Source organism: Mus pahari, chromosome 10 (genome assembly GCF_900095145.1).
Source record: "Mus pahari chromosome 10, PAHARI_EIJ_v1.1, whole genome shotgun sequence".
NCBI classification, from domain to species: Eukaryota; Metazoa; Chordata; class Mammalia; order Rodentia; family Muridae; genus Mus; species Mus pahari.
In genome coordinates, this window is record NC_034599.1 from 68,488,007 (window position 1) to 68,512,965 (window position 24,959).

Genomic DNA, 24,959 nt, shown 5'->3' on the forward strand with positions numbered 1-24,959 from the left:
CACACACACATTTACACACACACACACACACACACACACACACACACACACACACACACACACACATTTAAAAATCTTTTTAAAAGGTAATGATCTAAATCTTTTCCAAGACACTCTTCACCTTGATTCCCTTTTTGCCTCACACTCCATTTTGAAGTTGACTAGCCTGGGTTGTCACATTGCCAAACTGGGGTCATCAGCACATTTGCCCCACCCCTAATGCCCCTGTCAGTGACCAGGACTAGAGCTCACTCTCTCCTCTTTGTTTCCACAGCTTCCTGCAGCTTAGAGACTCAACACCAATGCTTCTGTCCCTGAGTCCAGAGACTCAACACCAATGCTTTTTGTTCTCAGAGTCCTTCCCATCAAGTTCCTGTAATGATCTTAGTTTCTGCCTATCAGTTGTACAGTGTCCCTGCTACCATATTTGGAAGGAGACATGAGATGTGCCCCCTCCCCATCATTTGCTTCTTGGCTTGTTCATTCAACTGGCCAAGTTACAGAGATGCTTGTTTTTCAGTCTATTGTTACCAGCATAATGATTTTGGAAAGACATGACAGGATAGACAATCTCATGTTCTTCACATTCCCAATGTTATGAAAGCTTATTGCTTCTCTTGCAAATCAAGGCATTTGGAATTACTATGGAAGTCCTTCAGATGATATAGAAAACATGTACTTTTCTGTTAAATACTTTCCTACCTAAAGTTTCTAAGATGTTATCCACACCACAGATACACTGGATACATGCATCCAATCTCTCCCCTCTGAAGCATTCACTGTACAGTGGTCCTGCTCCATCATAAATCCTATCTCAACATATCCTGCATATTAAATATACAGTCCAAATATCCCAGTGTCTATGAAAGTCCTCTGGTGATCCAATATTAATTTTTTAACCACCTTCCTCATGAAGTACCCACATGTCTAGCCTGCAGTAGATAAGCTACCTTATGCATACTTTAAAAATGATTTATTTCTAGATTATGCATATGTGTGTCTATGTGTGTTTTGTATGTTCCTGTGAATGAAGATGTATGAGGAGGCCAGAGGCATTGGGTCTTCTTGGAGCTGGAGTTATAGGTGGTTTTGACCCACACCCAACATCTAGCTGGGTACAGGGAACCTGTCTTGGGTCCTCTGCTGGAGAAGCATGCTCTCTTAACTGCTGGGCCATCTCTCCCAACCCTTATGCACACTTCTCAACTAATTTTCTATCTTCATTCTTCCTTGTATTCACTAAAATATCTCAGTAAGTCTGTGGTTGTTTTCCTGGTACCTCTTGGGCTTGGAACTTACTGTCCACTATTCTTGTCAACTTCTGGGCTGACCTAAGACCATCAATCACTCCTTATCCTCCAGTCTCCATGCTTTTGTAAATACTGAGTAAGCTTCTATGAGACTTGCTACATCTGAGAATGACTTGTGTTTTCTTCCCACATTTCTGTGTTTATCTCATTAGAGTCTAAATCTCTGAGAGTCAAGTCAGAATGTATCTTTCTTCCATTCCATCAGCTGCTGCAGTAGCTTGTAGGACTTGTCAAGTAAGTTGGAAGAACAAGTAGGCAAAGAAATGAACATGTGTGTGGGCTGGAAATGCAGGTTGGTGGTAGAACACCTGCCTAGGGTGAGTAAGACTCTGAAGAGAGCTTTTTCTTTTTGCTTTTCCTTTGTGTTTAATTCTTTTTCAAAACAGAGTCTCTCTGTGTAGCCCTGGCTATACTGGAACTATGTCTTCTATGTAGACCAGCTGGCCTCGAGCTCAGAAGTGCATGTGCCTCAGCCTCCTGAGTGCTGAAATTAAAGGTATGCACCACCATGCCCAGAGTGAAGAAAACATTTTCAGATGTACTATGTTTGGGGGGATTTTAAAAATCTGGGTTATACCTTTTTAAAATGTTAAACAATTGACTATATACACTGTCACTGTACCATGTATCTATATCTTCTTCTTTTTTTTTTTTTCCAGAGCTGAGGACCGAACCCAGGGCCTTGTGCTTGCTAGGCAAGCGCTCTACCACTGAGCTAAATCCCCAACCCCATCTATACCTTCTTAAGCCCTTGAATGACTAAGAACTTAGGGCTCCAAAGTGGAGGTGGGAAATAGTATAGTTGATATGTTTTGTTTAGGAAACACTATCATATTCCACAGTGAGGGAAAAATACACAGCCACATGCCCAACAGCCAATTAATCGAGTTGTGGTTTGACCAAGTATTTCAGGGTTTTTTTCTGCTTCTATTCTACAAGATGTTATTTGATTTACAAAATGAGGTTTGCTATAAGCATGTTGTTATTGAGATGTGAAATGTGCCGAAGTCAATGTATTTTCTTCTCTCTGGGTCAGTGTGAAGTAAGGGAGCATGGCATCCAATTTTCCTCCAGGTGGCTTTTATGGAGGATGTTAATCAAGTAACCACATCGTCTCAGAGGCAGAAAGGCTCGGTGTTCTGCAAGCCTGGCTTGTTCTCCACAGTGCACACACCAGGCAGAATAGAAGCAGAGCTATTTCATAACACAGCATGCTTTATGTTATAGACAAAGTCCCAAGACAACAGGTTCTGTTTCCAAGGTGATGCTTTTATTGCAAAAGTCTTCTTTGGTCTGAACTTTGACCATCACAGTATTTTGTTGAACTGGCTCCAGAGTGTTCTTTAGTCCCAGTTCCTGCAAGACATGATCTGTCTAACAGTAGTAGCTGACATTGTGTTGCTTATATTGTGGGTAAGCTAGGAGGGACAAACTTCTCATACCTCATATAATTTTAGAATCTTCATATTTTGCACATTAGATTATGGATTCTTAAATTTCAATGATCTTTACTTCAAATTTGGGAAGAACTCCAGAGTAGGACTCATTAGCCTCACTAAGCAGGTTGAGAAACAGGTTTTGATGACAGAAGGGACTTGATAATGGCCATTATCGAACCTGTTACCCAGAGTTATCCTCAGTTACCCATGATTCATTTGCTTTTTTTTTTTAAATAGTACCGGTCTCTTTCTTGAAGAATCCACCCCGAACAATACATGCATGTTCTTCCCCTTGGCTGCAGCGAATGGAACCCAAGCTCACCTATAGCCTGTGTCTTTCTAAATACTGTTCTTCAGTTGTTTTTATCATATGACACAAACCCCACATTTGATCTCTACAACAGATGGTGCAAACAAAATATCCTCTATAAACTTGACTGGAGATGCTGGGGAGACTGGAAAAGCAGAAGAAGCACTAACTGTGGTATTTTCAATGAATTTTAATCTTCTCTGTGAAAAATAAAGGGACACTGGAATACATGTTCAGCGGCATTACTGACCATTGAAGCTGCTTCCCAGGTTCCCTGCCTAGACTCCCAGAATCTACCCTGTGTCCTCCCCAGTCCTACATTGGATCCATCTTCAAAGACGGCAAGTACTGGGTATTCTACTGATTTTGTGCCTGGAAGGCTCTGGAATCTGTCCTTCTAGTTAATTCCATCTCTTCCAATTTTACTGAGATGACTCTTCATTTCCATGTCCTTTCCACCTGTCCAGTGTCCGTTTTCTATCTCATGGAGACAATAAGTAACAAATAGGCCTCTGAGAATCTCTGTGTTTTTACTCACCAACACACTTCTGGTACCCTTGGGTGCTACAGGCAGCAAGCTTTCAGTAGGTGCAGATCTTCAAAGATCTACCATGCTCTCCTTCAAGGGAGTATCCATGAAAGCAGCCACACACAGATTATCATGGAGATACAGCTAAACATAGAGAACCACAAATCTGCAAACATGCAGCATGTCCGATAGAGTCCCAGGGCACTCTGACAAAATTTGTGTTCTGCTAGTGGGAAATGTCATCTCAGATGTGTATTGTCAATCAGTGGTGAGCCTCCTGTCAAAGTTCTTTGATTAAAGCTATTTCAATTCAACCTTGAATATGGGTCATTAGACTTAGATACCCCCAAGGAGGCTCCTTGTTCCTCTGTAGTAAGATTCTCGAGCATTTTTCCTTTGGTCAAATATTCACAATCTTTTTCCCTAGGGTATCAAATCAGACTTTTCTTTTTCATGTTAAGTTATGATGATTCATTATATATTAGACACAATTTAATGGGGGTGGGTAGGAAGAAAGAGAATCTGGGGTCCAAAGTCCCTTGAAAATCTAAGTCCCATAGACCTCTTGAAAAGTCCAAGTTCCAAAAATAATTATACTTACCCCAAAGTTTGTAGCAGCAAAGCGGTCAGAGGCAGAAACTTGCACATTAGTGGAGACAGTGGTATGAGCATAGAAGGCATTGATGTTCGCCAGCAGGGCACTCATGACTGCAGGGACACCCGGGCACATGTACTTAGAAGACAGACATGAAAAGTGCCTGAAATGTTTAAAAAAGCAAGACATAAAATGGAAGCTAATCACCATACACCAGCCCACCTTCTCACGTTAGCATTATGTCATTCCTCAACTACACCTATGAAAAGGAGCAAAAGCTCCTAAGGTCTCTGACTGGAAGAACAGACACGGTCGCCCTCTTAGACATTTTGCATTCACAACCTGTGAAGTAGTCTAATTAGAAAGTGACTTCTCATGGTGTTAACAGCAGGCTCTTTGAACTATGTGGGTGCTGTGTGCTCACTGGCAAACACAGTTCCTAGAGAAGTCAAGTGTTCTGGAACACTAGCAGGGGGCACAGGGGCACCCTCACTCCCCAAGCCCGCCTTTAATTATTTAAGAGCCTATGGTGCCGCATCTCACCCAAATGCTCATTTGATTCGGTCTGCTCCCCACTTTTCCCTCTATTTTGCAGCAGGAGGCCCCCCTTTCATGCACACTGGCACTCCTCGTTCAGCCTCACACATGACTAAAGTTGTGCTTCTGAGGTTTCCCAGGCTTGAAGGGCCTCCATCAGCCATTCTGTTTTCTAAGCACTTTGTTACAGACAGGATTCAATTAGACAAACAACTGAATTATGCCAGGCCTGAGCACAAAGGCTCTCAACTGAAACCTCGACTAAGGGAATCATTTATAATATCAAAAGCACCGAGTGCTCTGTTCTGTTTCTTCTCTCAAGGAAACCTGTCACGTGTGAACTCTCTCAAAAGATTGGCAAGCTGAAAGTGTCGCTTGTGATCAGTGTGGAAATATGATAAAATATGCACAGCAGGAAGGATCTCCATATGTAATTTGACCCCATTTGCTCAGATATTTTAGTAATTTATCCCCTGTCCAGGAACCTCTGCATTCTGTGTCACTGAATGCCAAAACAGGCTGTGTGTGCATAAGGGTCTATCACGAGTGGCATCCTACAAAGCAAGCCAGCATCAGCCCTGAACATTGTGGCCTTGCTTGGCTCACAGCTGGGCTGGATTTCTCCTTTTTTTTTTTTTTTCTCATGAGATTAACTGATGAAAGTAGGTTAAAGTTATGGTCTTTGAGAATCAGAACTGACAATGTTCTAAGAGGTATATGATGCCTGTCATTTAACCCTAGAACATTTAAATGCATTTATGTTTTTAAATCATTTTCTCTGAGCTTATTAAAATCATTTAATACCCACCAAGAATGCTACAAATGGGAGGCAGTGATATGGCTGAGTGGGTAAAAACATTTGGTGTCACACCTCATAAGCTTCACTCTATCCCTGGAACCCATGTGGTGCAAGGAAAACTGAGCACTTTAAATTGTCCTCTGCCACACACAGGCTCCATGGTGTACACATGAATCCCCACACATGTTTATACACATATACACCCCACACAAAATAAATAAAAAAATGCAACTCAAAAATTTAAATATGAGTACCGTAGGAATGCAATATTATGAAATTATTTCTAGTATCTCTTTTAAGACCGGAACTTTACTGGGCCTCACAGAATTAATAACATATCTTGAAGTCATATGGGACTTGAGGCTGCTATACTACTGTGTACTCACCCTATTTGTTTAACTTGCTTTTAAGAGAACACTATAACAGTCAACCTTACTTGCTTTGGATTTTCCATGTAATCAAGTTTTACAACCTACAGTAACACAAAGCTGTAATTTTAAATTATGTTCTCTTCCGTGCCCCTGACTCAGAAGAATACATTTGTACTATTTGCTGAAAGCTGCAAATATTGAGGTTAAGAGCAATCTTCTAAAATGAATATCTTCCATAGCGTTTTGGCATATTAGTTGATAAACAATGACATTTGTAATACAGTTTGCTATCTGGGTCACTTGGGGTTCAGTTGGAGTCAGTGACTTAATCCTTTGTAAAACTGTTAAAAAAGATTTCTGTAACGTATTCCATTCCTTCTCCATATGAGGCTTTCTGTGATGCTCAATAAGAGAGGCACAAAAAGCCCTTTGTTAGAGACAGAAACACACAGACATACAGAAACATAAACAGACACAATCACATGGCACTCTTATAGTCAGACACACTTGAACACATACAGACACAGTCACACAACAGATAGACACATAGGGATAGACAGACACAGATAAAAGCACAAGAACAGAGAGCTTTCAAGCAGGCACAGGTTCAGACTCAAACAACAGACAGAAGACAGAAGACACAGGGAGCATGAAGTAGATAATTGGAGTCTGTTCTCTTGGCTAAATGATACCAAGGGGAAATGCTTTTATTTCTTTCCTTAATGCGAGACTAATGCATTATTGGTGACTTGGAGTTAATCACTAATGCACTTAATCCACAAGAAGACTACAAATGATATAAAAACTATTTCAAGAAGAATTTTTTTATTATTATTATTTTATTTATTTACATTTCAAATGTTATCCCAAAAGTTCCCTATACCCCGCCTCCGCCCCCCGCCCCTGCTTCCCTACCCACCCACTCCCACTACTTGGCCCTGGCCTTCCCCTGTGCTGGGTCATATAAAGTTTACAAGACCAAGGGACCTCTCTTCCCAGTGATGGCCGATTAGGCCATCTTCTGCTACATATGCAGTTAGAGACTCGATCTCAGGGGGTACTGGTTAGTTCATATTGTTGTTCCACCTATAGGGTTGCAGCCCCCTTCAGCTCCTTGGGTACTTTCTCTAGCTCCTCCACTGGGGGCTCTGTGTTCCATCCAATAGCTGACTGGGAGCATCCACGTCTGTGTTTACCAGGCACTGGCATAGCCTCACAAGAGGCCACTATATCAGGGTCCCTTCAGCAGAATCTTGCTGGCATGTGCATTAGTATCTGGGTTTGATGGCTGATGATGGGATGGATTCCCGGATGGGGTAGTCTCTGGATAGTCCATCCTTTCATCTTAGCTCTAAATTTTGTCTCTGTACCTATATCTCAAGAAGAAATTTTAAAACTTCAAAGTAAGGTCCTCATGTTCCTCCTTGCCTCTCAAATTTTATAAAATTAGTTTTTTATACCCTAATCATAGGGTAAGAATTATGAAATATTAAATGCCTAAATGTAACACTTTGGGAGATGATAAAAGAAAAATAGACATATGTAGGAAGAAGTAGAGGCATGATATCACAAGCAATAACCAAAATAAACTTTACCAAAAGTCTGAAGCTGGAAGGGTGAGGGTGTCATTTTGAAATGGAGGGCACCACAAGAATAACTTGGGTTTTGGTTTCAAAGTAAGATAGCCAGGAAGCAAAACAGCTCACTAGGTGAGCTTGCACTTGGTGTACAAGCCTGATGTCACAAGTGCAATCCCCAGGACTCACACGGTAGAAGGGAAGAAGCAACGTCTCAAGTTACCTCCAAACACATGTGATAGCCAGCGCTCTCGCGATAGATGAATAAAACATAATAGAAATGGAGACAAACCCCACAGCCAGGTTGCTTAGGCTTTAGTTCTGTTATCTGTCTCCTGTAGTGGGTATGAGCAGATCAGAAGGCTAGAACAGATAAGATTAGGGTACAGGACACAGCCCCAAAGGTCCCGTCTACCAGCAGGGAAAAGAACAGTCAGAAGGGAGGGGCTTAGGCTGAGAGGCCAGGCAGAGACCAGGGAAGAATGAAGAACTTGGAGTCCATGACGGTTGGTGCAACAAATATTTAGAAGATGGATCTCAAGTATGCTCTAGTCATCATCAGTGAGTCAACTTGCAGAAAATAGCATGGACCATATAACAGATGTACAAGCAACTGTGAGACAATCATGAATCAGACACATAGTGGCGTGAGCCACTGAGTAAGGGCACGATCAGTATAGCCTTCAGAGGCTTAGGAAAGATGCCTTGAAATGAGGCTGGGCATTAGAAAGAAATAGCTTGGGGATAAGATGGTACAAACCAAGACACAGTGAAGACACAATTGGGTACAGTCAACCCTCCACTGCTAGGAGAGAAATCCTGACCCGTATGTCTGCTGGTTTATGTGCAGCTCTGTACCATATGTTAGGTCAACTACATCTTCATTGGTCAGAGGACTTTATCAAATAAAACTCGAATTCTCACAAAGTAGATGTAAGTTAAAATGTCATCTCCCAGGAACTATAATTCTTCTACGCAAAAAAGAAGCAACATCATCAGATCAGTAAAGACTGTAATCTTGAGGTATATGACGTTTAGTTCTGATAATAGACTTATTAAGTTAGGTATGTCAGTCTGTTTCAGTTTTTACATAACTTTTTGGGGTGTTCTTAGCAAACTATGATGTTCAATTGTCTCTTTTTATGCTTATACGATTCATATTGTAAATCATATTACATATATATATATTACACGTTTACATTTGATATAATCATATATGTGATATATATGATTATATGTAATATATATAATATGTATTATTACTATATACTATATATGTAATATACTATATATTATATATCACATATATGATTATATGTAATAGAATCTTATTATAGTAATAATATGCTATAAATTATGTTATATTGCATAAAAGTCCATAAAAATTTTTGTTGAATTGGATGCATGTCTAATAAAGACTTGTGATGTTCTTTTGTTAAAAAAAAAAAAAGAGAGAGAGAGATTATTTTGGGTGTAAGATTTTTATGAGGATGTGTTGGAGAAAGGTGAAGGGAGAAAAGGAGTCCAATAGGAAAAAGTTATCTGAGTGCTCACCCCTTTTCTGTGTGTGTGTGTGTGTGTGTGTGTGTGTGTGTGTGTGTGTGTGTGTATGTGAATTATGCTGTAGTTCCATGCAGCTAGACTTGTTTCATTATGATATCTAGTCAAAGTGCAGGAGTGGAAGATGTCTCTCAATACATTGACTTCACTTCCTTAGGGCCCCCTTCCTCTCCTTCTGGGGTTGTACACTGTAGATTTACCTGTGTGTCTGCAGTTCTGCTGTCTTTATTGAGAACTTATTTAATACAGTGATTCCCTACACCCAGAGATGGACCAATGTTTGGTTTTGGTTTTGTTTTTTTTTTCCCTAATGAAAACAAAGCAACAGGAGCAGGAGGCATTTACAGAATTACAGGGGACAAGATGAGTCCTCAGTTTCCTTGACAGGACAGTTGATCACTACATCAATCACTTTATGAGCATTTGGCCATGGTAGGTGGTGGTAATGTTTTAATGCTGTGATGACGACGACGATACTCCATCATCGCTCTGCTGAGAGCACTGTTTTAAATCATCCAGAACACTAGACAGGAATTCATCTCAAAGAACTGACAGAAATATCTAATTCTCTGATTAATCCTGGAATGAAGCAATTTCTGGGGTCTGATGGGCGCGAGCTAAAGAGGCACAGGAGTCATCCTCCAATCTTCCAGAAGGCTCCAAAAAGATCAGAAAGGAACTCAAATCCTACCAGCCCTGGAAAGCAAGAGTGCCAATCAATGAATTCAGGCACCAAGGACCAACTTTCCCTAACTTCAGGGCTGCTGACTGGACTAAGAAACACTCAGTGATGGACTATGTCTTAGCTCTCAAGCATTAGCTGGCCACCAGGAAGGGGGGTGACATGTCTCATGCTGCTCACTCTATGTGTCTGTAGCAGAGAGCTGGGCCTAGCTATTTCCCAGCAGGGCTGTCTGTCAGACTCTACTCCATGGTAACTGTCTCCAGAGGCAGGGATGTCTTTTCTCATTTACCACACCTACTCCCTCTATACACATCAAAGAGGATGCAACTCCTAAAGTGCAGTACAGTTGTGCACTAGGGGATGGACAATGGGCTGTGAAACTCATTAGAGGAAAGGGTGAGAGAAGTCTGGGAAAAGGCAGACTCCAGAGGCGCAGTCTGATATTTTAATGTATTGCTTTTAGCACGATAAAGCTCTTGGGCTGTGGGTGGTGGGAGCTAAACCCAGGTCCTTGGCAAGAGCAGCCAGTGCTCTTACCCACTGAGCCAGCTTTCTGGCCACACAAAACTCAGAGCCAAGTAAGGGCAAGAACCACCCCTACTCTGGATTTCTAATGGCTGTGGCCTAAGTCTGTCCTCTATGAGGAAAGATATTTCTATGAGGAAATTGTTCCTTTGAGTTGACAGTGTAAGGAGGTGAGTTCTTTGAGGGGTGCTAAGATAGAGATTGGCATTATCATGACTGACCCAATAGTAGCTTTTAAAACAGTATCCTAGAGAGATCCTGCCACACTGAAAATGCTGAGAACACAGCAAGAAGACAGTCTTCCATGAACAGGAAAATGTTCCTCACATGACAACATTGACCTTGGATTTCACTGTCTTGTTAACTTGTGGGAAATAAAAACCCCTGTTGTTTATAAGCCATCAGTCTATGGCATTTTGTTATAGTCACATTCATAGGCTACAGGTATCCTGCCTAAGTCCTTACACCACATGCATAGGGAACATCTGCTGAACAATGAATTACGCAGCATTCTAGAGTGCTGGGCCCAGAACTGGACCTTGGTTTCTTATTCATTGCTGTGCCCTCTGTTCCTGCAACACCCATCTTGCATACCCTGAAGAAAAGGTTGGGCATCAGCGAAGAATTCAGTTGCCCAACATTCTCCTTAGAAGGCATGCGTGTGACTTTAGCAGCTGAAATAGACCTGGTTTAAGATAATCTCCCAATAGTTTTGGTCTACAGATGAGTTTTTGATAACGGGACTGAGGCACAAGTCATTAGAGTCACAGCAAAAGGCTATGACCCAAAGCTTTTTCTCAGTCGACATCACCAAGGAAGACCCTAGTTTAGCAGAATCCCACATTTCAAGCATAGCTTTGGCTTTCTTTTACAATGAATTAAAAACTCATTAATGAGTTAAGTATGTAACCAATTATGTAAATGTAAATTGTGCAAATTTGAATTATGTGAACTGGGGCATTGCCTCAGGTGGTAAAGTACCTAATGGATAAGATAAGGATCTGAGTTCATTGCTCCAGAATCCATATTATGCCAGGTGGGACAGCACACATCTGTAATGCCAGAAATGGGGAGGCTGAAAAGGCAGATCACTTGACCACCAGTGTAGACAATAGGCCAGCTCTAGTTTTAGAGAGAAACTTCGTCTTAGAATATATGGTAGACAGTGACAGAGGAAGACACCTACAGGGACCACTGGCCTCCACATATATGCATACAGACATGCACATACATATATACATGGATTAATACATACACTACACATACCAATCATTTCAATCATTTCCTAAAATGAAATTCCGTTTATTAGAACATTATAAGGAAAAAAATTGTACAGTTATTATACTAGTGAGAAATATCAAGGCACACTATTGTAAATAGTTTGTATGCCTGTACCCAAGAAGCAATCCACGTGGCGGAACGTGCTCCTTAGACAGAGGGAACAGAACTTGCTTTTACTGCTGAAAGTTGGAAAGGCCCTTCTGTTGTGGATTGATGGCTGTACTTTGCACACAGGCACAGAGTCTTCAAGTACCTGATTGTTGGCTTGTTTTGATAGGAGAACTATAATCTCTGTTCCCATGAATGTTCCAGAGCAAAGGGTACAGCTTTATTTAACAGACAGGATGACACACTGTCCCTGATGAGACATAGCCTGTGGTAAGGGGGAGTGTGTTTATAGTCAGCAAGATGTGGGTACAGGACTGGCAAGCTGAGTCTTAAAGCTCAGGTCATTTCCCAGGAGCACAGAGTCTACTTTCTCTGTATTCTGCGAACTGCTCAAGAGAAAAATTGAACGACGCACTCAGAGTCTAATACCCAGCTCCTCTCACTTATCCATCAAGTCTAACCTCAAAAGAAACAGGAATGCCCCTAAGAGAACCAAATAAGTCTCTATTAGGTGGAAGATAATGTAGCAATAGAGCAATGTGGCTAAGAATACAGCCCATAAGTATCAACAGAAACTTCCAGGAAAAGTAGGAAGAATTAAGCCATTCCGTCCTTTTTCAAACTTGTGTGTGTACTATGCCAATAGGATATGCCTTCTTTAAAGCACAGGAGTTCAACTTTGTGATTTTTAAACTTTCTAAAAAAAATATGTATTTTCTACATATGTGTATTTTGCCTGCATGTATGTGTGTGTGCTGTGTGTTCGGAGGCCAGAAGACAGTGGCAGATCCCTTGGAAGTAGAGTTGTAGACAGTTGTGAGCCATCATGTGATGCTGAGAACTGGACCCAGGTCCTCTGGAAAGGCGGCCAACACTTTTAACCTTTTGAACTATCTATTGAGCTCCTAATTTTGTAAGTTTTAAATATTAAGAGAACAGAATTCTAAAATAAGGGTGAAAATATACTTCTGTGTATTTGTTTGCTTGCTTGGTCATCGTGATTTGTTGGTTTATTTTCTGATACGTTATTTATGTATTTGTTTTTTTTTTGCCTTCAAAGTTTTCAAAACAATAGAGAAATACTGATTCACAATATCATACATGTAACTGTGAAGGTAACTATATCTATAAACTGTCCTTCTCTAGTTGAGTTTTTATTTTATTTTATTTTGCCAATAATCTATTGGAAATTAACTTAAATTTCTGCTACAGAAATAGCATTTTGGAAGCATGGGTAAACTACCTCTGAGAAGTATTTTTAACCCTCAACAACATGTGTCAGTATCTGAAAGTTTATTTTCAATTATAAAGGATCAGTGTGGTGTGCACCGAATTTCAATACAATTTACAGAGTGATTGAGTCACAGACATCAATTTCGTTAAATTCAGCCTTTCTCCTTTATTTGCTTTTGGCAATTGAAGATCTCCAACACCCAGAGATAGGTCAGGAGAAAGTGAGGTTCAAAAAATAATATCAGTAGAAACCTCTACTTCTGGTTCCCTCTATTGCAAATATATAATGAGTTTCTAGTGTGCATTCAGAACTTCCAATCCAGTGAAGCAAAAGTGATGATTCAAGATTTCCATCTGTGCCACTTTATTTAGGATTCAAGTCAGATCTAAGCTGCTCACTGTACTATATTTCTTAAATATAAGTATAGTTTCTAACTGTGCTGACATATTGACATATAGTTAGAGGCCTGTATCTGTCTATAAGACCAATTAATTTCTAGCACCAATCACGCAGATCAGTAATATGAGCAAGCAAAGAGTCTGCACTTTAGGAATCATTAGATTGTCAAGCAATACATTTCTTTCTTCTGGCATGGTAATGGCAAATTTTGTATTGCCAAAGCAAAATCTGTCCTGGACAATATTAATGAGGAAAAGTGTGCAGTAGGCAGCTTCTCCCATATATAGTCTTTAAATGAGCTGGAAAAAGGCTTAGTCGGTAAAGGCACTGCTGACAAACTCAGTAATCCAAGTTTGACCCCCAAGACCACATGGTGGAAGGAGAGGACTGACTCCAGCCAGTTCTCCTCTGACCTCAATACATTTGCCATAGTCTGTAGCCCTCTAGTCAACTCTGAACAGAGAAAGTTTGAGTAGGAACTAGGAGGTATGCTTAGTGGCTAGGAGCACTCATTGCTCTTGCAGAGGACCTGGGTTCAGCTCTCAGCACCCACACGGTGGCTCACAACCATCTATAACTCCAGTTCCAAGGGATCTGACCATCTCTTCTGGCTTCTGTGGGCTCCTACACCTACATGGTGCATATAAACTCACTGAGGTACACACATACACAGAAATTAAAAAACAAACACAAAAACCAAAAAAGCTTTAAATACCATGGCATGGGGTAAATCAAATGTCAAAGTTACTGACTCTCTTACAGCTGCCAGAGCCCAGAATAGATCACCTTGACAGTGAGTCTCTGATGCAAGATGTGGGCGGGAGAAGTGGGTGGCCATCAGTCAGAGAGATAAAACCTGAGTTTCTAGATTGTGGAGGAAGTCTCTGTTTTCTGACCTCTGTGATTTCTTGTATGTCTAAAAGTGTGATCATTATTATTCAGCACCAGGGCACTACATAAATGGAAAAGAAATAGCATTTATCAATGTGTATGTTCATGTAAATGTATGTAGGTGTCCATGCATGTAGAGGCCAGAGTTAGATGTCTGGTATGCCCTACAGTCCCCCTCCACTTTAGTTTTTGAGACAGGGTTTTTCACTAAACCAGAACTCTCGAATTGACTAGACTGGCTGGCCACTGGCTTCCCAGCCTCAATATTTCAGTATTTTAAACATGTATTCGTTCTTAAATAGCTCTCTTCTAGAACCATGACTGGTGATTGAATGCTATGAATGAATGTTTGATGAAGGCCATTGATTTTGCATCAAATTACATACTGAGGTTAGTTTTGTTAACCTAGAATCACCTGAAAAGAGAGTTTCAGTAAGGTTCTATAGACGATGGGTTTGGTCTATAGAAAACTGTTTTAATTTAACTGATGTGAAAAGACCTAGTCTACTATGAGTGGCGCCATGTTCTAGGCAGGGGCTCCTGAACTATGTAAGACTGGAGAGATCAAGCTGAGCACAGCAAGTGAGCACACATGCATCCATTCTGGCTCTGCTCTTAACTGTGGGTGTGACCTATCACCTTAAACTCTGGCTGCCTTGACTTTCTTGTCGGACAGAAATCTGAATTTGTGATCTAAACTAAACCCTTTCTCCCTTAAGCTGCTTTCTTATCAGAGCATTTTATCTCAGCAACAGAAATGAAGTTAGGAGAAAATTGATCATTTCTATAAATAGAATTGGTTGATTATCCAGGGCCTCACCCATTTATTTTACATGAGAATATGACCTTGGTGCTAATATTTGCAGTTATATTAGCATATGCCTATAAACACTGTACTATTATACATTGTACATAGATGATAAACTAAACACACTTACAAACACAGAGGAGGCAGGAAACTATCCACCATGGAGAACAAGAGGTCCAGTTCTAAGTTGTAGTGATATACCTGTTAAAGTCAAGTGTCTGTATAAACTGACTCATTATCCTAGTCACACAGTAGTGGGGTCTCTCAAAACTACAAACACCTTTGCTTTATTCATAACAGCAATAGTATACATACCAAAGGAAGAGCCCAGGCTTTTCTTTTTTTCTTTTTTCTTTTTTCTTAGACATTTTTATTAACATTTCAAATGTTATCCCCTTTCCTGGTTTCCTCTTCAAAAACTCCCTCTCCTCTTTCCCCTCCCCCTCCTCACCAACTCACCCACTCCCCCTTCCTGGCATTCCCCTATACTGGGGCATAGTACCCAGGCTTTTCTAAGAGGCTACAATGACTCCTTATGTGTCAGATGTTGACAACTGGGTAATTAATAGTGGGATGCCAAGGTTTTACTTTCCTCAAGTACCAAAAGGATGTTCATGCTTTACATCAGACTGTTGGGCCCTGTACTCAGAATATCTGAGTCAGTGGGTCTCAGGTGGGAATTTCTAAGTCTCCCATGCTACTGATGCTGGTGAAGAGTTCCCCTTCCCAACCTGGGACAGAGGCAGGAGGGTAGTAATGGTGAGCTCCCTGATACTTAGTATCTTACTGCTGCACTTGGCAATACATGCACATTGTAAAGGAATTCTTTTTGATGGATTTCATTTAGGCTAGAAGAATTGAGATGAGGTCCAGAAAAATGGCCACTTGGTAAGAGTGTTTTCCAATAGGCTTGACATCCTGAGTTTGAGTTCCAGAACCCCATACAGTGCAAGGAGAGAACAGACTGCTACAACTTTCCCTTTGACCTCCACAGACAAGCTATGGAAAGTATATGCATGCACACATGCACACACACACACACACACACAGAGAGAGAGAGAGAGAGAGAGACAGAGACAGAGACAGAGAGACAGAGACAGAGAGAGAGAGAGAGAGAGAGAGAGAGAATAAATAAATGTAAAAAAAACCCAAAGAATTGAGATAAAGTTTCCCTTTTCTTTCCATTAGATTTTAACTGAGATTTATGACCACTCCAGCATCCTACAGTACTTACGTCATAGCTTGATAAATGGACTCAACCCCATAACGCATGGCAAATTCATCCACTATTTCTTGAGATGCATCATCAAAGAAAACCTTCCAGGCTTCATCGCCTTTTACCTCTGGTATTTTTACACTGCCATTAGACTTCACTTCTGTCAAGTAATGGAACAGGTTCTGAAAGCAAACAGTTTGCAGTTGCTCAGAGACTCTTCAGGACAGGGTAGGAATATTTAACTATGCTTTTCTATAGACTACCCTTGTATTGCCATCATGTCTGCACTGCCAGCCTCTGAATGCAACAGCAATATTTCAGATTGTATTAAACTGAATTTGTTATGGGAAACCTGCCTTTGCTTCTGCTTGGGAATCTGCAGAATCAATAATTCATTTGTTTGTATGTACCCAGCCCAGCCATTTCCAGGAATAAGCAAGGTAGTAACCTTGGTAGCAAGCATCCTTACCTACTGAGCTAGATCTCCAGCCCTAGAAAGTACAGCATTGAGTATACATTTTCTCTGCTAGGGTTCCAAGACAGGTTGGCCAAACCTGTGCTAAGAATTGCTTTTTATTAGTCAGAAAACAGAATGCTGGTTATTGACATAGTCCCTGAGTTCATCAGTCATAAAATTAATCATAAATCCTATAATTACTATGTGAACAACTGAAATGCCATTCCTCGTTATTTGTTTGGTAAAGTGGTGTGCACACCTTTACACATGTCAAGTATATAGAGGTATGGATTTTTATAAATGTATTTAGAAAAATTAATGTGTTAAAAATCTACAGTATTGTGCTGTTTAGCTTGGTGTCACCATGACACAATGTAGAATCTCCTGGGAAGAGTGACGCAGGAAGAGATTGTATAGGTCATGTTGCTGTCTGGGCACAGTCGTGGGGGATTGTCTTAACTGGACTGCCTTGAGGAAGGAAGAGCCACTTGAATGCCAGCAGCATCATTTCACAGGCTGGACCCTTGGCTGAGCAGGGGAGAGAGAACCCTGAGCAGAAACAGAAATGTGCTTGTTCTCTCTCCTCTTGCCTGTGGATGTGAGCTGCTGCATCAAGTTCCCACCTCCTTGACTTCCTGATGCTGATCAATTGTAACATGGAATTATGAGCCAAAATTTTTTTTCTCTCCTAAGTTGCTTTGTGTCAGGCATTTTATCACAGCCACAGGAATGGAAGTAGGAAAGCCACCTTGCTGATGTATATTCTATTGGGAAAGTGCCCCGTCCTTCTCGCCCAGAGCTTGGGGCAAGGAACATTCCTCAGCTTCATTTCATCCATCTCACCCTTGTGGGTATTTGAGAAAGTATAATTTTCATCCAAGAAGGTCTTAGTGACACTTCTCACCTCCACAATGCAGAGCTGGAGGTGGCCCAGGGCAAGTCGTCAGTTTGTGTACACCAAGGAACACACAGGAGCTGGAAGGTTGGTCCTCTGTCTCCTGCCTTGAGCGCTCATTCTGAATTCCCACTAAAGGGCCAGTTTTCCACTGGGTTTTTCCACCTCAGCATACCACCTGTGACACAGGCTCAGCAAGCCCCCCGCTCCCACAAGCAGTCTGAACTCCACAAACCCAAGTCTATGACTTTTCAAAACCCAATGCTTGTTTTGTGATTCATAATATCCCTGCCCCTCTGCACCAAGTCTTACTTGCAGTGAAATTTGTTGTATCATTTACCTCGTGTAAACAAGTGTATTGTATATGGTACGGTGCGACCTTCTCTTCTCCCTTTATTTCCACATTGATTTTTAGTCGGATGGCCCCAGACACAGCTGACTTATCTGTCCGTTTCTCTGAGGAAAAACAAAATGTTCTTGGTCAGTTATTTCAACAGGAGCATAATTCTAATTCAAGTTCCCCAATATACCAACTCACCACAGCCATGAATACCTGCACTGGGTCCACCCAAGACTGAGCCTATGAGCGATCAGTCACTCAAAGGAGAGGGGCTCACGGGGCCCTACCTTTGATCTGTGAACTATTGGCTATTGAGAGACTCTGGGAGAGAGGGGAGGCACTGTAGCTGGTTTTGTACTCACTGCAGAGCCCTGCAAAGGCTACAGTCAAACACACGAGTACATGGAGGGGTCTGAGTAATCTCAGTGAGTCACAAAGCAAAGCAGACGTGAACATGAAAGAGAGATATGTGTGAGGGAGTGCATGCTGACCGGGATGAAAGCTGGCGGGCAAAAGTGGCCTGTAAGCTTTACATACATGTGCAAAACTGTTTAAAAACAAATTTATGGATTAGAGAAGTAGTTTGGTGGTTAAGAATACGTGCTGTTCTTGCAGAGGATCTGGGCCACATGGCAGCTTATAAGCATCTCTAACTTCAGTTTCAGGACATTCAGTGCCCTCTTCTTGCCTACATGGGTACCAAGCACACCCTACACATATGTATGTGGATGAAACACTCATATGCATAATATAAAAATAATGGGCCTTTAAAAATTTATTTATAAAGCAATTCATTAATTTATTATAAATAATAAATTTATATATTTTATATAAATTTATATATATTATAAATATATATATATTTCTTATATATCTGTTATAAATAAGTAAATTTTAAAAACAAATTTGTTAATGAAAAGAAATGTAAATTAGCAAAACACATGTACACACACAAACCTATGCTTACACACATGCATACAGGTATATATACACATATGCATGCATACAAATCTGTACACACTCTCACACAGATGCATACACACACACAGACACACACACACTCAGAAGCTCACCTAGGGAACATCTCCTTTTTTTAATGCCATGTAACTAAGTAACCATGAGCCCCACAGACAGCACTTGCCCGTTGTGCTGTTGTAATCGTTAAACTGCCTGTGGAGGGTTTGGACAGAAGATCATAGAACCCCCTGCCCTCATACAGTAAAATTAAATTCATCATGTGGCAATTACAAGCAAGTTAATCAGAGCATAAAATTCACAAGGAAAGTGTTTCATTTGGAAATTTCTTCTCAGCATCTTCTTGCTCTTTTTGTACTTCAAAAGATGAACCAAATTCTGGCTAGCAGCAAGATGAAAGCAGTTTTCACATAGTTTATTTACCGCTTATGCTTATTTATAAATGTCATATTAATTATTTGGATCGAATCAAAATACAATCAGTTTATTCAACAATTTGATTTGAGTCGGGGGGGGAACAGCCCACCCCTATCGGAACTTTGAGAGGAGCAGAGTCACAATATTCCTAGAATATGAATATGGATTGGGAGCCCAAGATTGACACCCATTTCACAGAGGAGATGCATGGAGGAAAGGTCGCATTTACAAGGAAAAGCTAGTATCTAAATAAAACCATAGTTTACTGCTGAAGACTTCTTTAATTGGCCCATTTCCTAAATGTATCTGTGTCATTTTTAAAAAGAATTATTTATTTTACGTATGTGAGTACACTGTAGCTGTCTTCAGACACGCCAGAAGAGGGCAGGTTGTGAGCCACCATGTGATTGTTAAGAATTGGACTCAGGTCCTCTGGAAGAACAGTCAGTGCCCTTAACTGCTGACTTATCTCTCCGGCCTTACATATCTCTGTTTTTAGTCACATACGATTATAAAGCTTGCCTTTGCTGTGTGGGATCCCTCTTGACTTTCTCATCTTTGCTGTCTAGTAGGAATGAGTTCTGAAAATTCTTTCTTTAGCGGCACAGAATCATTAGGGTTTTCCCCACTTGCTAGGACATCCCACAGATCCTGTTGTTTTGTTCAGTACCCGGAATTGAACTCAGGGCCTCATACTTGTGTGGGAAGTGCTCTCCCACTAAGATACATCCCCGGCCAATTTCTCACATCTTAATTTGTGATGGGTCCTTGCAAAATTGGCCAGGCAGGCCTTGGTCTGGTGATCCTCCTGTCTGTCCTCTGAGGAAATAAAATGACAATCTTGCTCTTACACATATAGAGTTCTACACTAGCAGTAAGTCAAATACAAAGCCTGAGTTTCCTTGCTAACCAACCCTTTCCAGAGCTGCCAGGAAGCTTAGAACTAAGACAATCCCCCAAATCCAGGAGCCACTGACTCTGCTTGAACACACAGGGCTTTGGAGCAAGCATTGCTTTGTGTGGTAGGGTAAATTCCAAGTGAAGAGCAAGGAGAGAATTTACACAAAGGATATAGTGAATTATTTGTGAGGGTTGAACACACTTAGGAATTTTATACAGAGCTAAGAAATGCAAACTAATTCTCTCTCTCTCTCTCTCTCTCTCTCTCTCTCTCTCACCTCCCTCCTTTTTTCCTGTCTTTCTCCCTCCTTATTCCCTTCCTGAAGGCAAACACCAGAAATGAAAGAATCCCTTGAGCAGCTGAAGGTGCTGGAAAAAAAGCTTTCTATAGAGCACCACAACACATGTTTCTTTCACAGTTTAAAGGTAGTTTCATATCAAAGATGGGCAGCCATTTAACCAAATATCACAGCTAAGTTCCCCAGCAAACTGTCTATACCCAAGTATATAAAATCCAAAGAATAAAACACTTAAATTTCTGATACATAACTTTACGCTTTAGCTCAATACAATGACATTCAATTATAAAAAACACATACAAAAGTAAGACTGTAATTTAAAAAATGATTTTTGAATATTGCATAGGAAATTGAAGTTTTCTTCCTTTTACATCTTAGGTTCGTATGTAAAGTTATTTAATAATTTAAAAAGATGTGGGAGTTTTCACTTAGTTTCCAGTTTAGATTCCAATAATGAGAAGTACCAATGTTCTTTAATTAAGATTCTTCAACTATTTTCAGTAATGAGCTCCCAGTGTAGCTGAATCATCTATGTTTAGATTAAGTTAAATTTCCTGTTTAAGTTGTTATATAATTTAGAGTTTTATTAACTTAATGAGACTTTATTTTGACAACTCTCATATTACTAAAGTTTGTGGGATTTTTTAAGCCAATATTTTGTTAGAGATGCATTGCATTATGAACCCAAGTGATAATTCTTTGTAGCCCTTGGGCTATATCAGCTTCTGTTAGACTCATGACCAGTCAGTTCTCAAAAATTTAATTTAACTTTCCCCAGGATGCCATTAAGCAATCTTTGGATCATATCTTTTATGGAAACTGAGATAACTATAGATTAGTACTATTATTAAGTCATAAGTATAGACCCCAGGTGATTCTTCAATTCAAGTAAAAGACAAATTCAAAAGCCTTAGTCCTGCTTCCATAATAAAAATCCATTTAAATGTCATGTCAGCTAAGTTGATTGATAGCTTCAAGTTAGAGTCGCATTCATCCTTCTTGCCTTTGCTAATGAATGTTCAATTTCATATCACCATTTGAAAGAAATTCCAACTAAATAATTTTTTTCTTTTGAATTAATTTTAAATATTTATTTTTAATTTATGTGCTCGTATCTGTGTGAATGTGTGCCATGACGTGGTTTGTCTGTGGAGTTCAGAAAAGGGTATCACATAGCCCCAAAGTTAAGAGTTACAGGTAGTTTTGGGCCACTTGACATAGGTGCTAGGAACTAAAGTTGGGTCCTATGGAAGAGTAGACAATGCTGTTAACTGATGATCCACTTCTCCAGCCCTCCAACTATATATTTACTGATAAATGTTCATTAAAGAACAAAATATAATAAATTAAAAAACAGTCCCTAATGCTCCAAACATTAGACAAGTATCTTTGAAGCTGTATGTTATGAATCTCAAATCAATAGTGGTGTAAAATTTTCTCTAAGAAGATGTTCAATTGATTCTCTGAAGTTTTTATTTTTATCTTGGATTCATTTTTTTCAGTAATACTACATTTTCATTGACAATTACCCTTCATTGCTAATGAAACTAACCCAACTAAGAGGTCAACAGAATGAATGACCTGCAAAATAATTCAATTTTTAACTGTAAGAGAATATAATCTATGCCACAGATACTTTTGAATTTTAACTCATTTTTAAGTAGGTATAAAAAATTAATTACCTAAGTTATACCAAACATCCATCTCGCCACTCAGAGTCCTGACTTCCACAATTGTCTGTCCCAGAAAGTCATCCGACTCCTTCTTGAAGTGCTGCTTAACTCTGGATTTAATGTCGTCATCTTCATCCCATACTCTGACCTTGATTCGATCTGTCGAGTTATGACACTCACTGAAAATAAATGTGCACAGGTCAGTGACTGCTGCTACAGCAATAAAGGGCACATGGTGCTGGAAGCTAAGTGTAAGCCTGACTAATTTATAAAGAGCTATCCATTGAGTTATAAATGAGGATCCCCTTCCAGTCATGGGTATTGCAGGTACCTAATGCAGGTAGATAAGAGGAAAGTGTGATTAGCTAAACAACAGGCAAATTTCAATCCCGTTCTAATCTATTAACTGTAGTTGAGACAGCAGAGTCAAGCATGCGGCAAAGATCTTGGCTTAGGTATTTCCATGTTGTCTATTTGCAACATTTTTTTTTTGACATTATATCTACATCCTAGAGAGTCCACACTAGAACCATAAACTAATTTTATTATCACAGATGTTCAGAAAGTGGTAAGAGTATGAAATGATGGCAGGGTTCTGGGCAAGTACATGGCAGATCATTTAAGTTCTGTTCTTTGCGACAAAAATCTAAGACAAATTACAAGGAGGAATGATAAACTTTGGACTGCTGGCTTCATGGATGCCAGTGTTTGGTGGGTTCCACTGCTTTGAGCCTGCTGTGAGACTGAGCACCACTCTGTGGAAGATGTAGGACAATTATACTCAGTTAAGAGAGGCTGAGCATCACTTTGTGGAGGATGCAGGATAAGGATCTAGTTAAGAGATGTTAGGAAGCAGAGGCAGAGAGAAGACAGAAAAGAAGAGAGAAAATGGCAGAAAGAGTGAGTACAGGACAAGATCTGGCTTCTAAAGGCCTGGCTTCATTGGACAGTTTCCACCCAGGCCTTAAGAACAGTCTCTTCAGCTATGAGCTCACTGATAATCTGGTGATGCCACTGTTCCCATGATCCAGTTGCTTCCCAATAGAGCCACTGGCTGGAGATCAAGTCTCCATGGGCCATAAACCTTCTCAATGGCATAACTCATAGCCAAACCACAGCACCCAGTATATTCAGAAGATACTGTGAAATCAAATTTGATTTTAAAAATCCCTGAAATTTAAGAACAGCCTGTATGTTTTAGTCTGTCACTGTTATCTCCATTTCCTCTGTCACCTGTTCTGGATGAAAACTACTCAGTATTGTCCTCAGGTGTGCAACTGGTCTTTCCCAACTTATTTTGTGGACTTTCCTCTCTTGCTTCTCTTTCTGTGATAACCATTCTTTGAGAATCAGCTAGTCACTTGCTCTGGATCACTTTGCCTTGTTAAGCGAGGTAGCAGGTTTAACCCTGTGCTTCCTGACTCTCAATGTCTTGTCCTTCTTGTAGAGGAATCTTTAAACTTTACTTGGTGTTTAGGGGTGAGTTCTGGGCATCATTGATTTTACATTTGAAAATAAAATGAAACTATTTCAACTTCCCCCTTAATTTGGAAACAAATCGCAGCAGTATATTGTCACTAATAAAATGACTGGCATTTATATATAACATTTAGAGTGTAAGGAAATTTAAAATATTACTTCAATTTATACTATACTAAAACTGTATTTCAATATAATTGATCTACTTTTCTGTTTCTATATATTACATAATGCATTAAATATTCACTTAACTTAGGAAAGCATCCATGTCTTTACTAGACTATGAAATTAGCTCTAGGAACAACACTTAATTAACAATTTTTGACAGTGTCATGTGCTTCCTTATTAAAATTTAGTTCTATCTATCTATCTATCTATCTATCTATCTATCTATCTATCTATCTTTGTCTCTGAGACAAAACCACACAATGCAAGTAAGAGGAACATTTGAAGTATGGCAGGCCTACATCCAAACTGTACCTCATGATTTTTTGACTTAATGTAGGTGGCTTCAGATCAGAATACTATAGTGAAAAGTGAGGGATCTGAGACTGTTATAAACATTGAGGTATGATTAGCATTTGGCCTTCTAGGCCAGAAATTTAGATGTAGGTTGTGAGCAAGACACTGTGAATGAATTGAAATGGTTCATTGGTACTTAGCCCATCTCAGTTACTAACTTTAGCATAAAAATATTCTCTTTTGCATGTTTTATTATGCAGTGAATTTTTTTAGATAACAAGTTATATGTTATCTGCGTATCTAGGAAGAGTTCTTCTGTTTTTTGTTTGTTTCTTTGTTTTTATATAGCTGCTACTCAGAAATTTACCAAAGGAAAACCTCTCTTAAACTTTGAGAAATTACATCACCAACCTGAAGACCATTTAAGATAGAGGCATCACCTATACTCTCAGCACATGAAAGGGATGGGCAAGAGGACTGTGAATTCAAGGGCAGTGACTTTGTCTACATAGGAATACACTGTCTAAAAATAGATAGATAGATAGATAGATAGATAGATAGATAGATAGATAGATAGATAGATAGATGAAGGGAGGGAAGGAAGGAAGGAAGGAAGGAAGAAAGGAAGAAAGAAAGAAAAAAAGAAAGAAAGAAAGAAAGAAAGAAAGAAAGAAAGAAAGAAAGAAAGAAAGAAAGAAAGGAGGAGCTGAGAGAATGACCTGGCAATTAAGAAAACTTGCAGTGATGCTGTTGAGGTTGTTGAGAAAGAGGAACACTCCTCCATTGCTGGTGGGACTGCAAGCTTGTACAACCACTCTGGAAATCAGTCTGGCGGTTCCTCAGAAAATTGGACATAGTACTACCGGAGGACCCAGCAATACCTCTTCT

At 40.0% G+C, this 24,959-nt stretch overlaps 1 protein-coding gene across 5 annotated transcripts in view; it reads right to left on the bottom strand.

Annotated features, from left to right (window-relative positions):
* Positions 1-24,959, bottom strand: part of Unc13c (unc-13 homolog C) — a 496,297-nt gene that overhangs the window by 186,891 nt on the left and 284,447 nt on the right. For all 5 annotated transcript variants that reach the window (XM_029543555.1, XM_021206602.2, XM_029543556.1 and 2 more), the window contains 4 exons: positions 22,140-22,309; positions 17,867-17,982; positions 16,193-16,356; positions 4,190-4,346 (listed from right to left, as the gene is read on the bottom strand). In XM_029543555.1, coding sequence (XP_029399415.1) covers positions 4,190-4,346; positions 16,193-16,356; positions 17,867-17,982; positions 22,140-22,309 — 607 coding nt within the window. The remainder of the gene's footprint in view (positions 1-4,189; positions 4,347-16,192; positions 16,357-17,866; positions 17,983-22,139; positions 22,310-24,959) is intronic.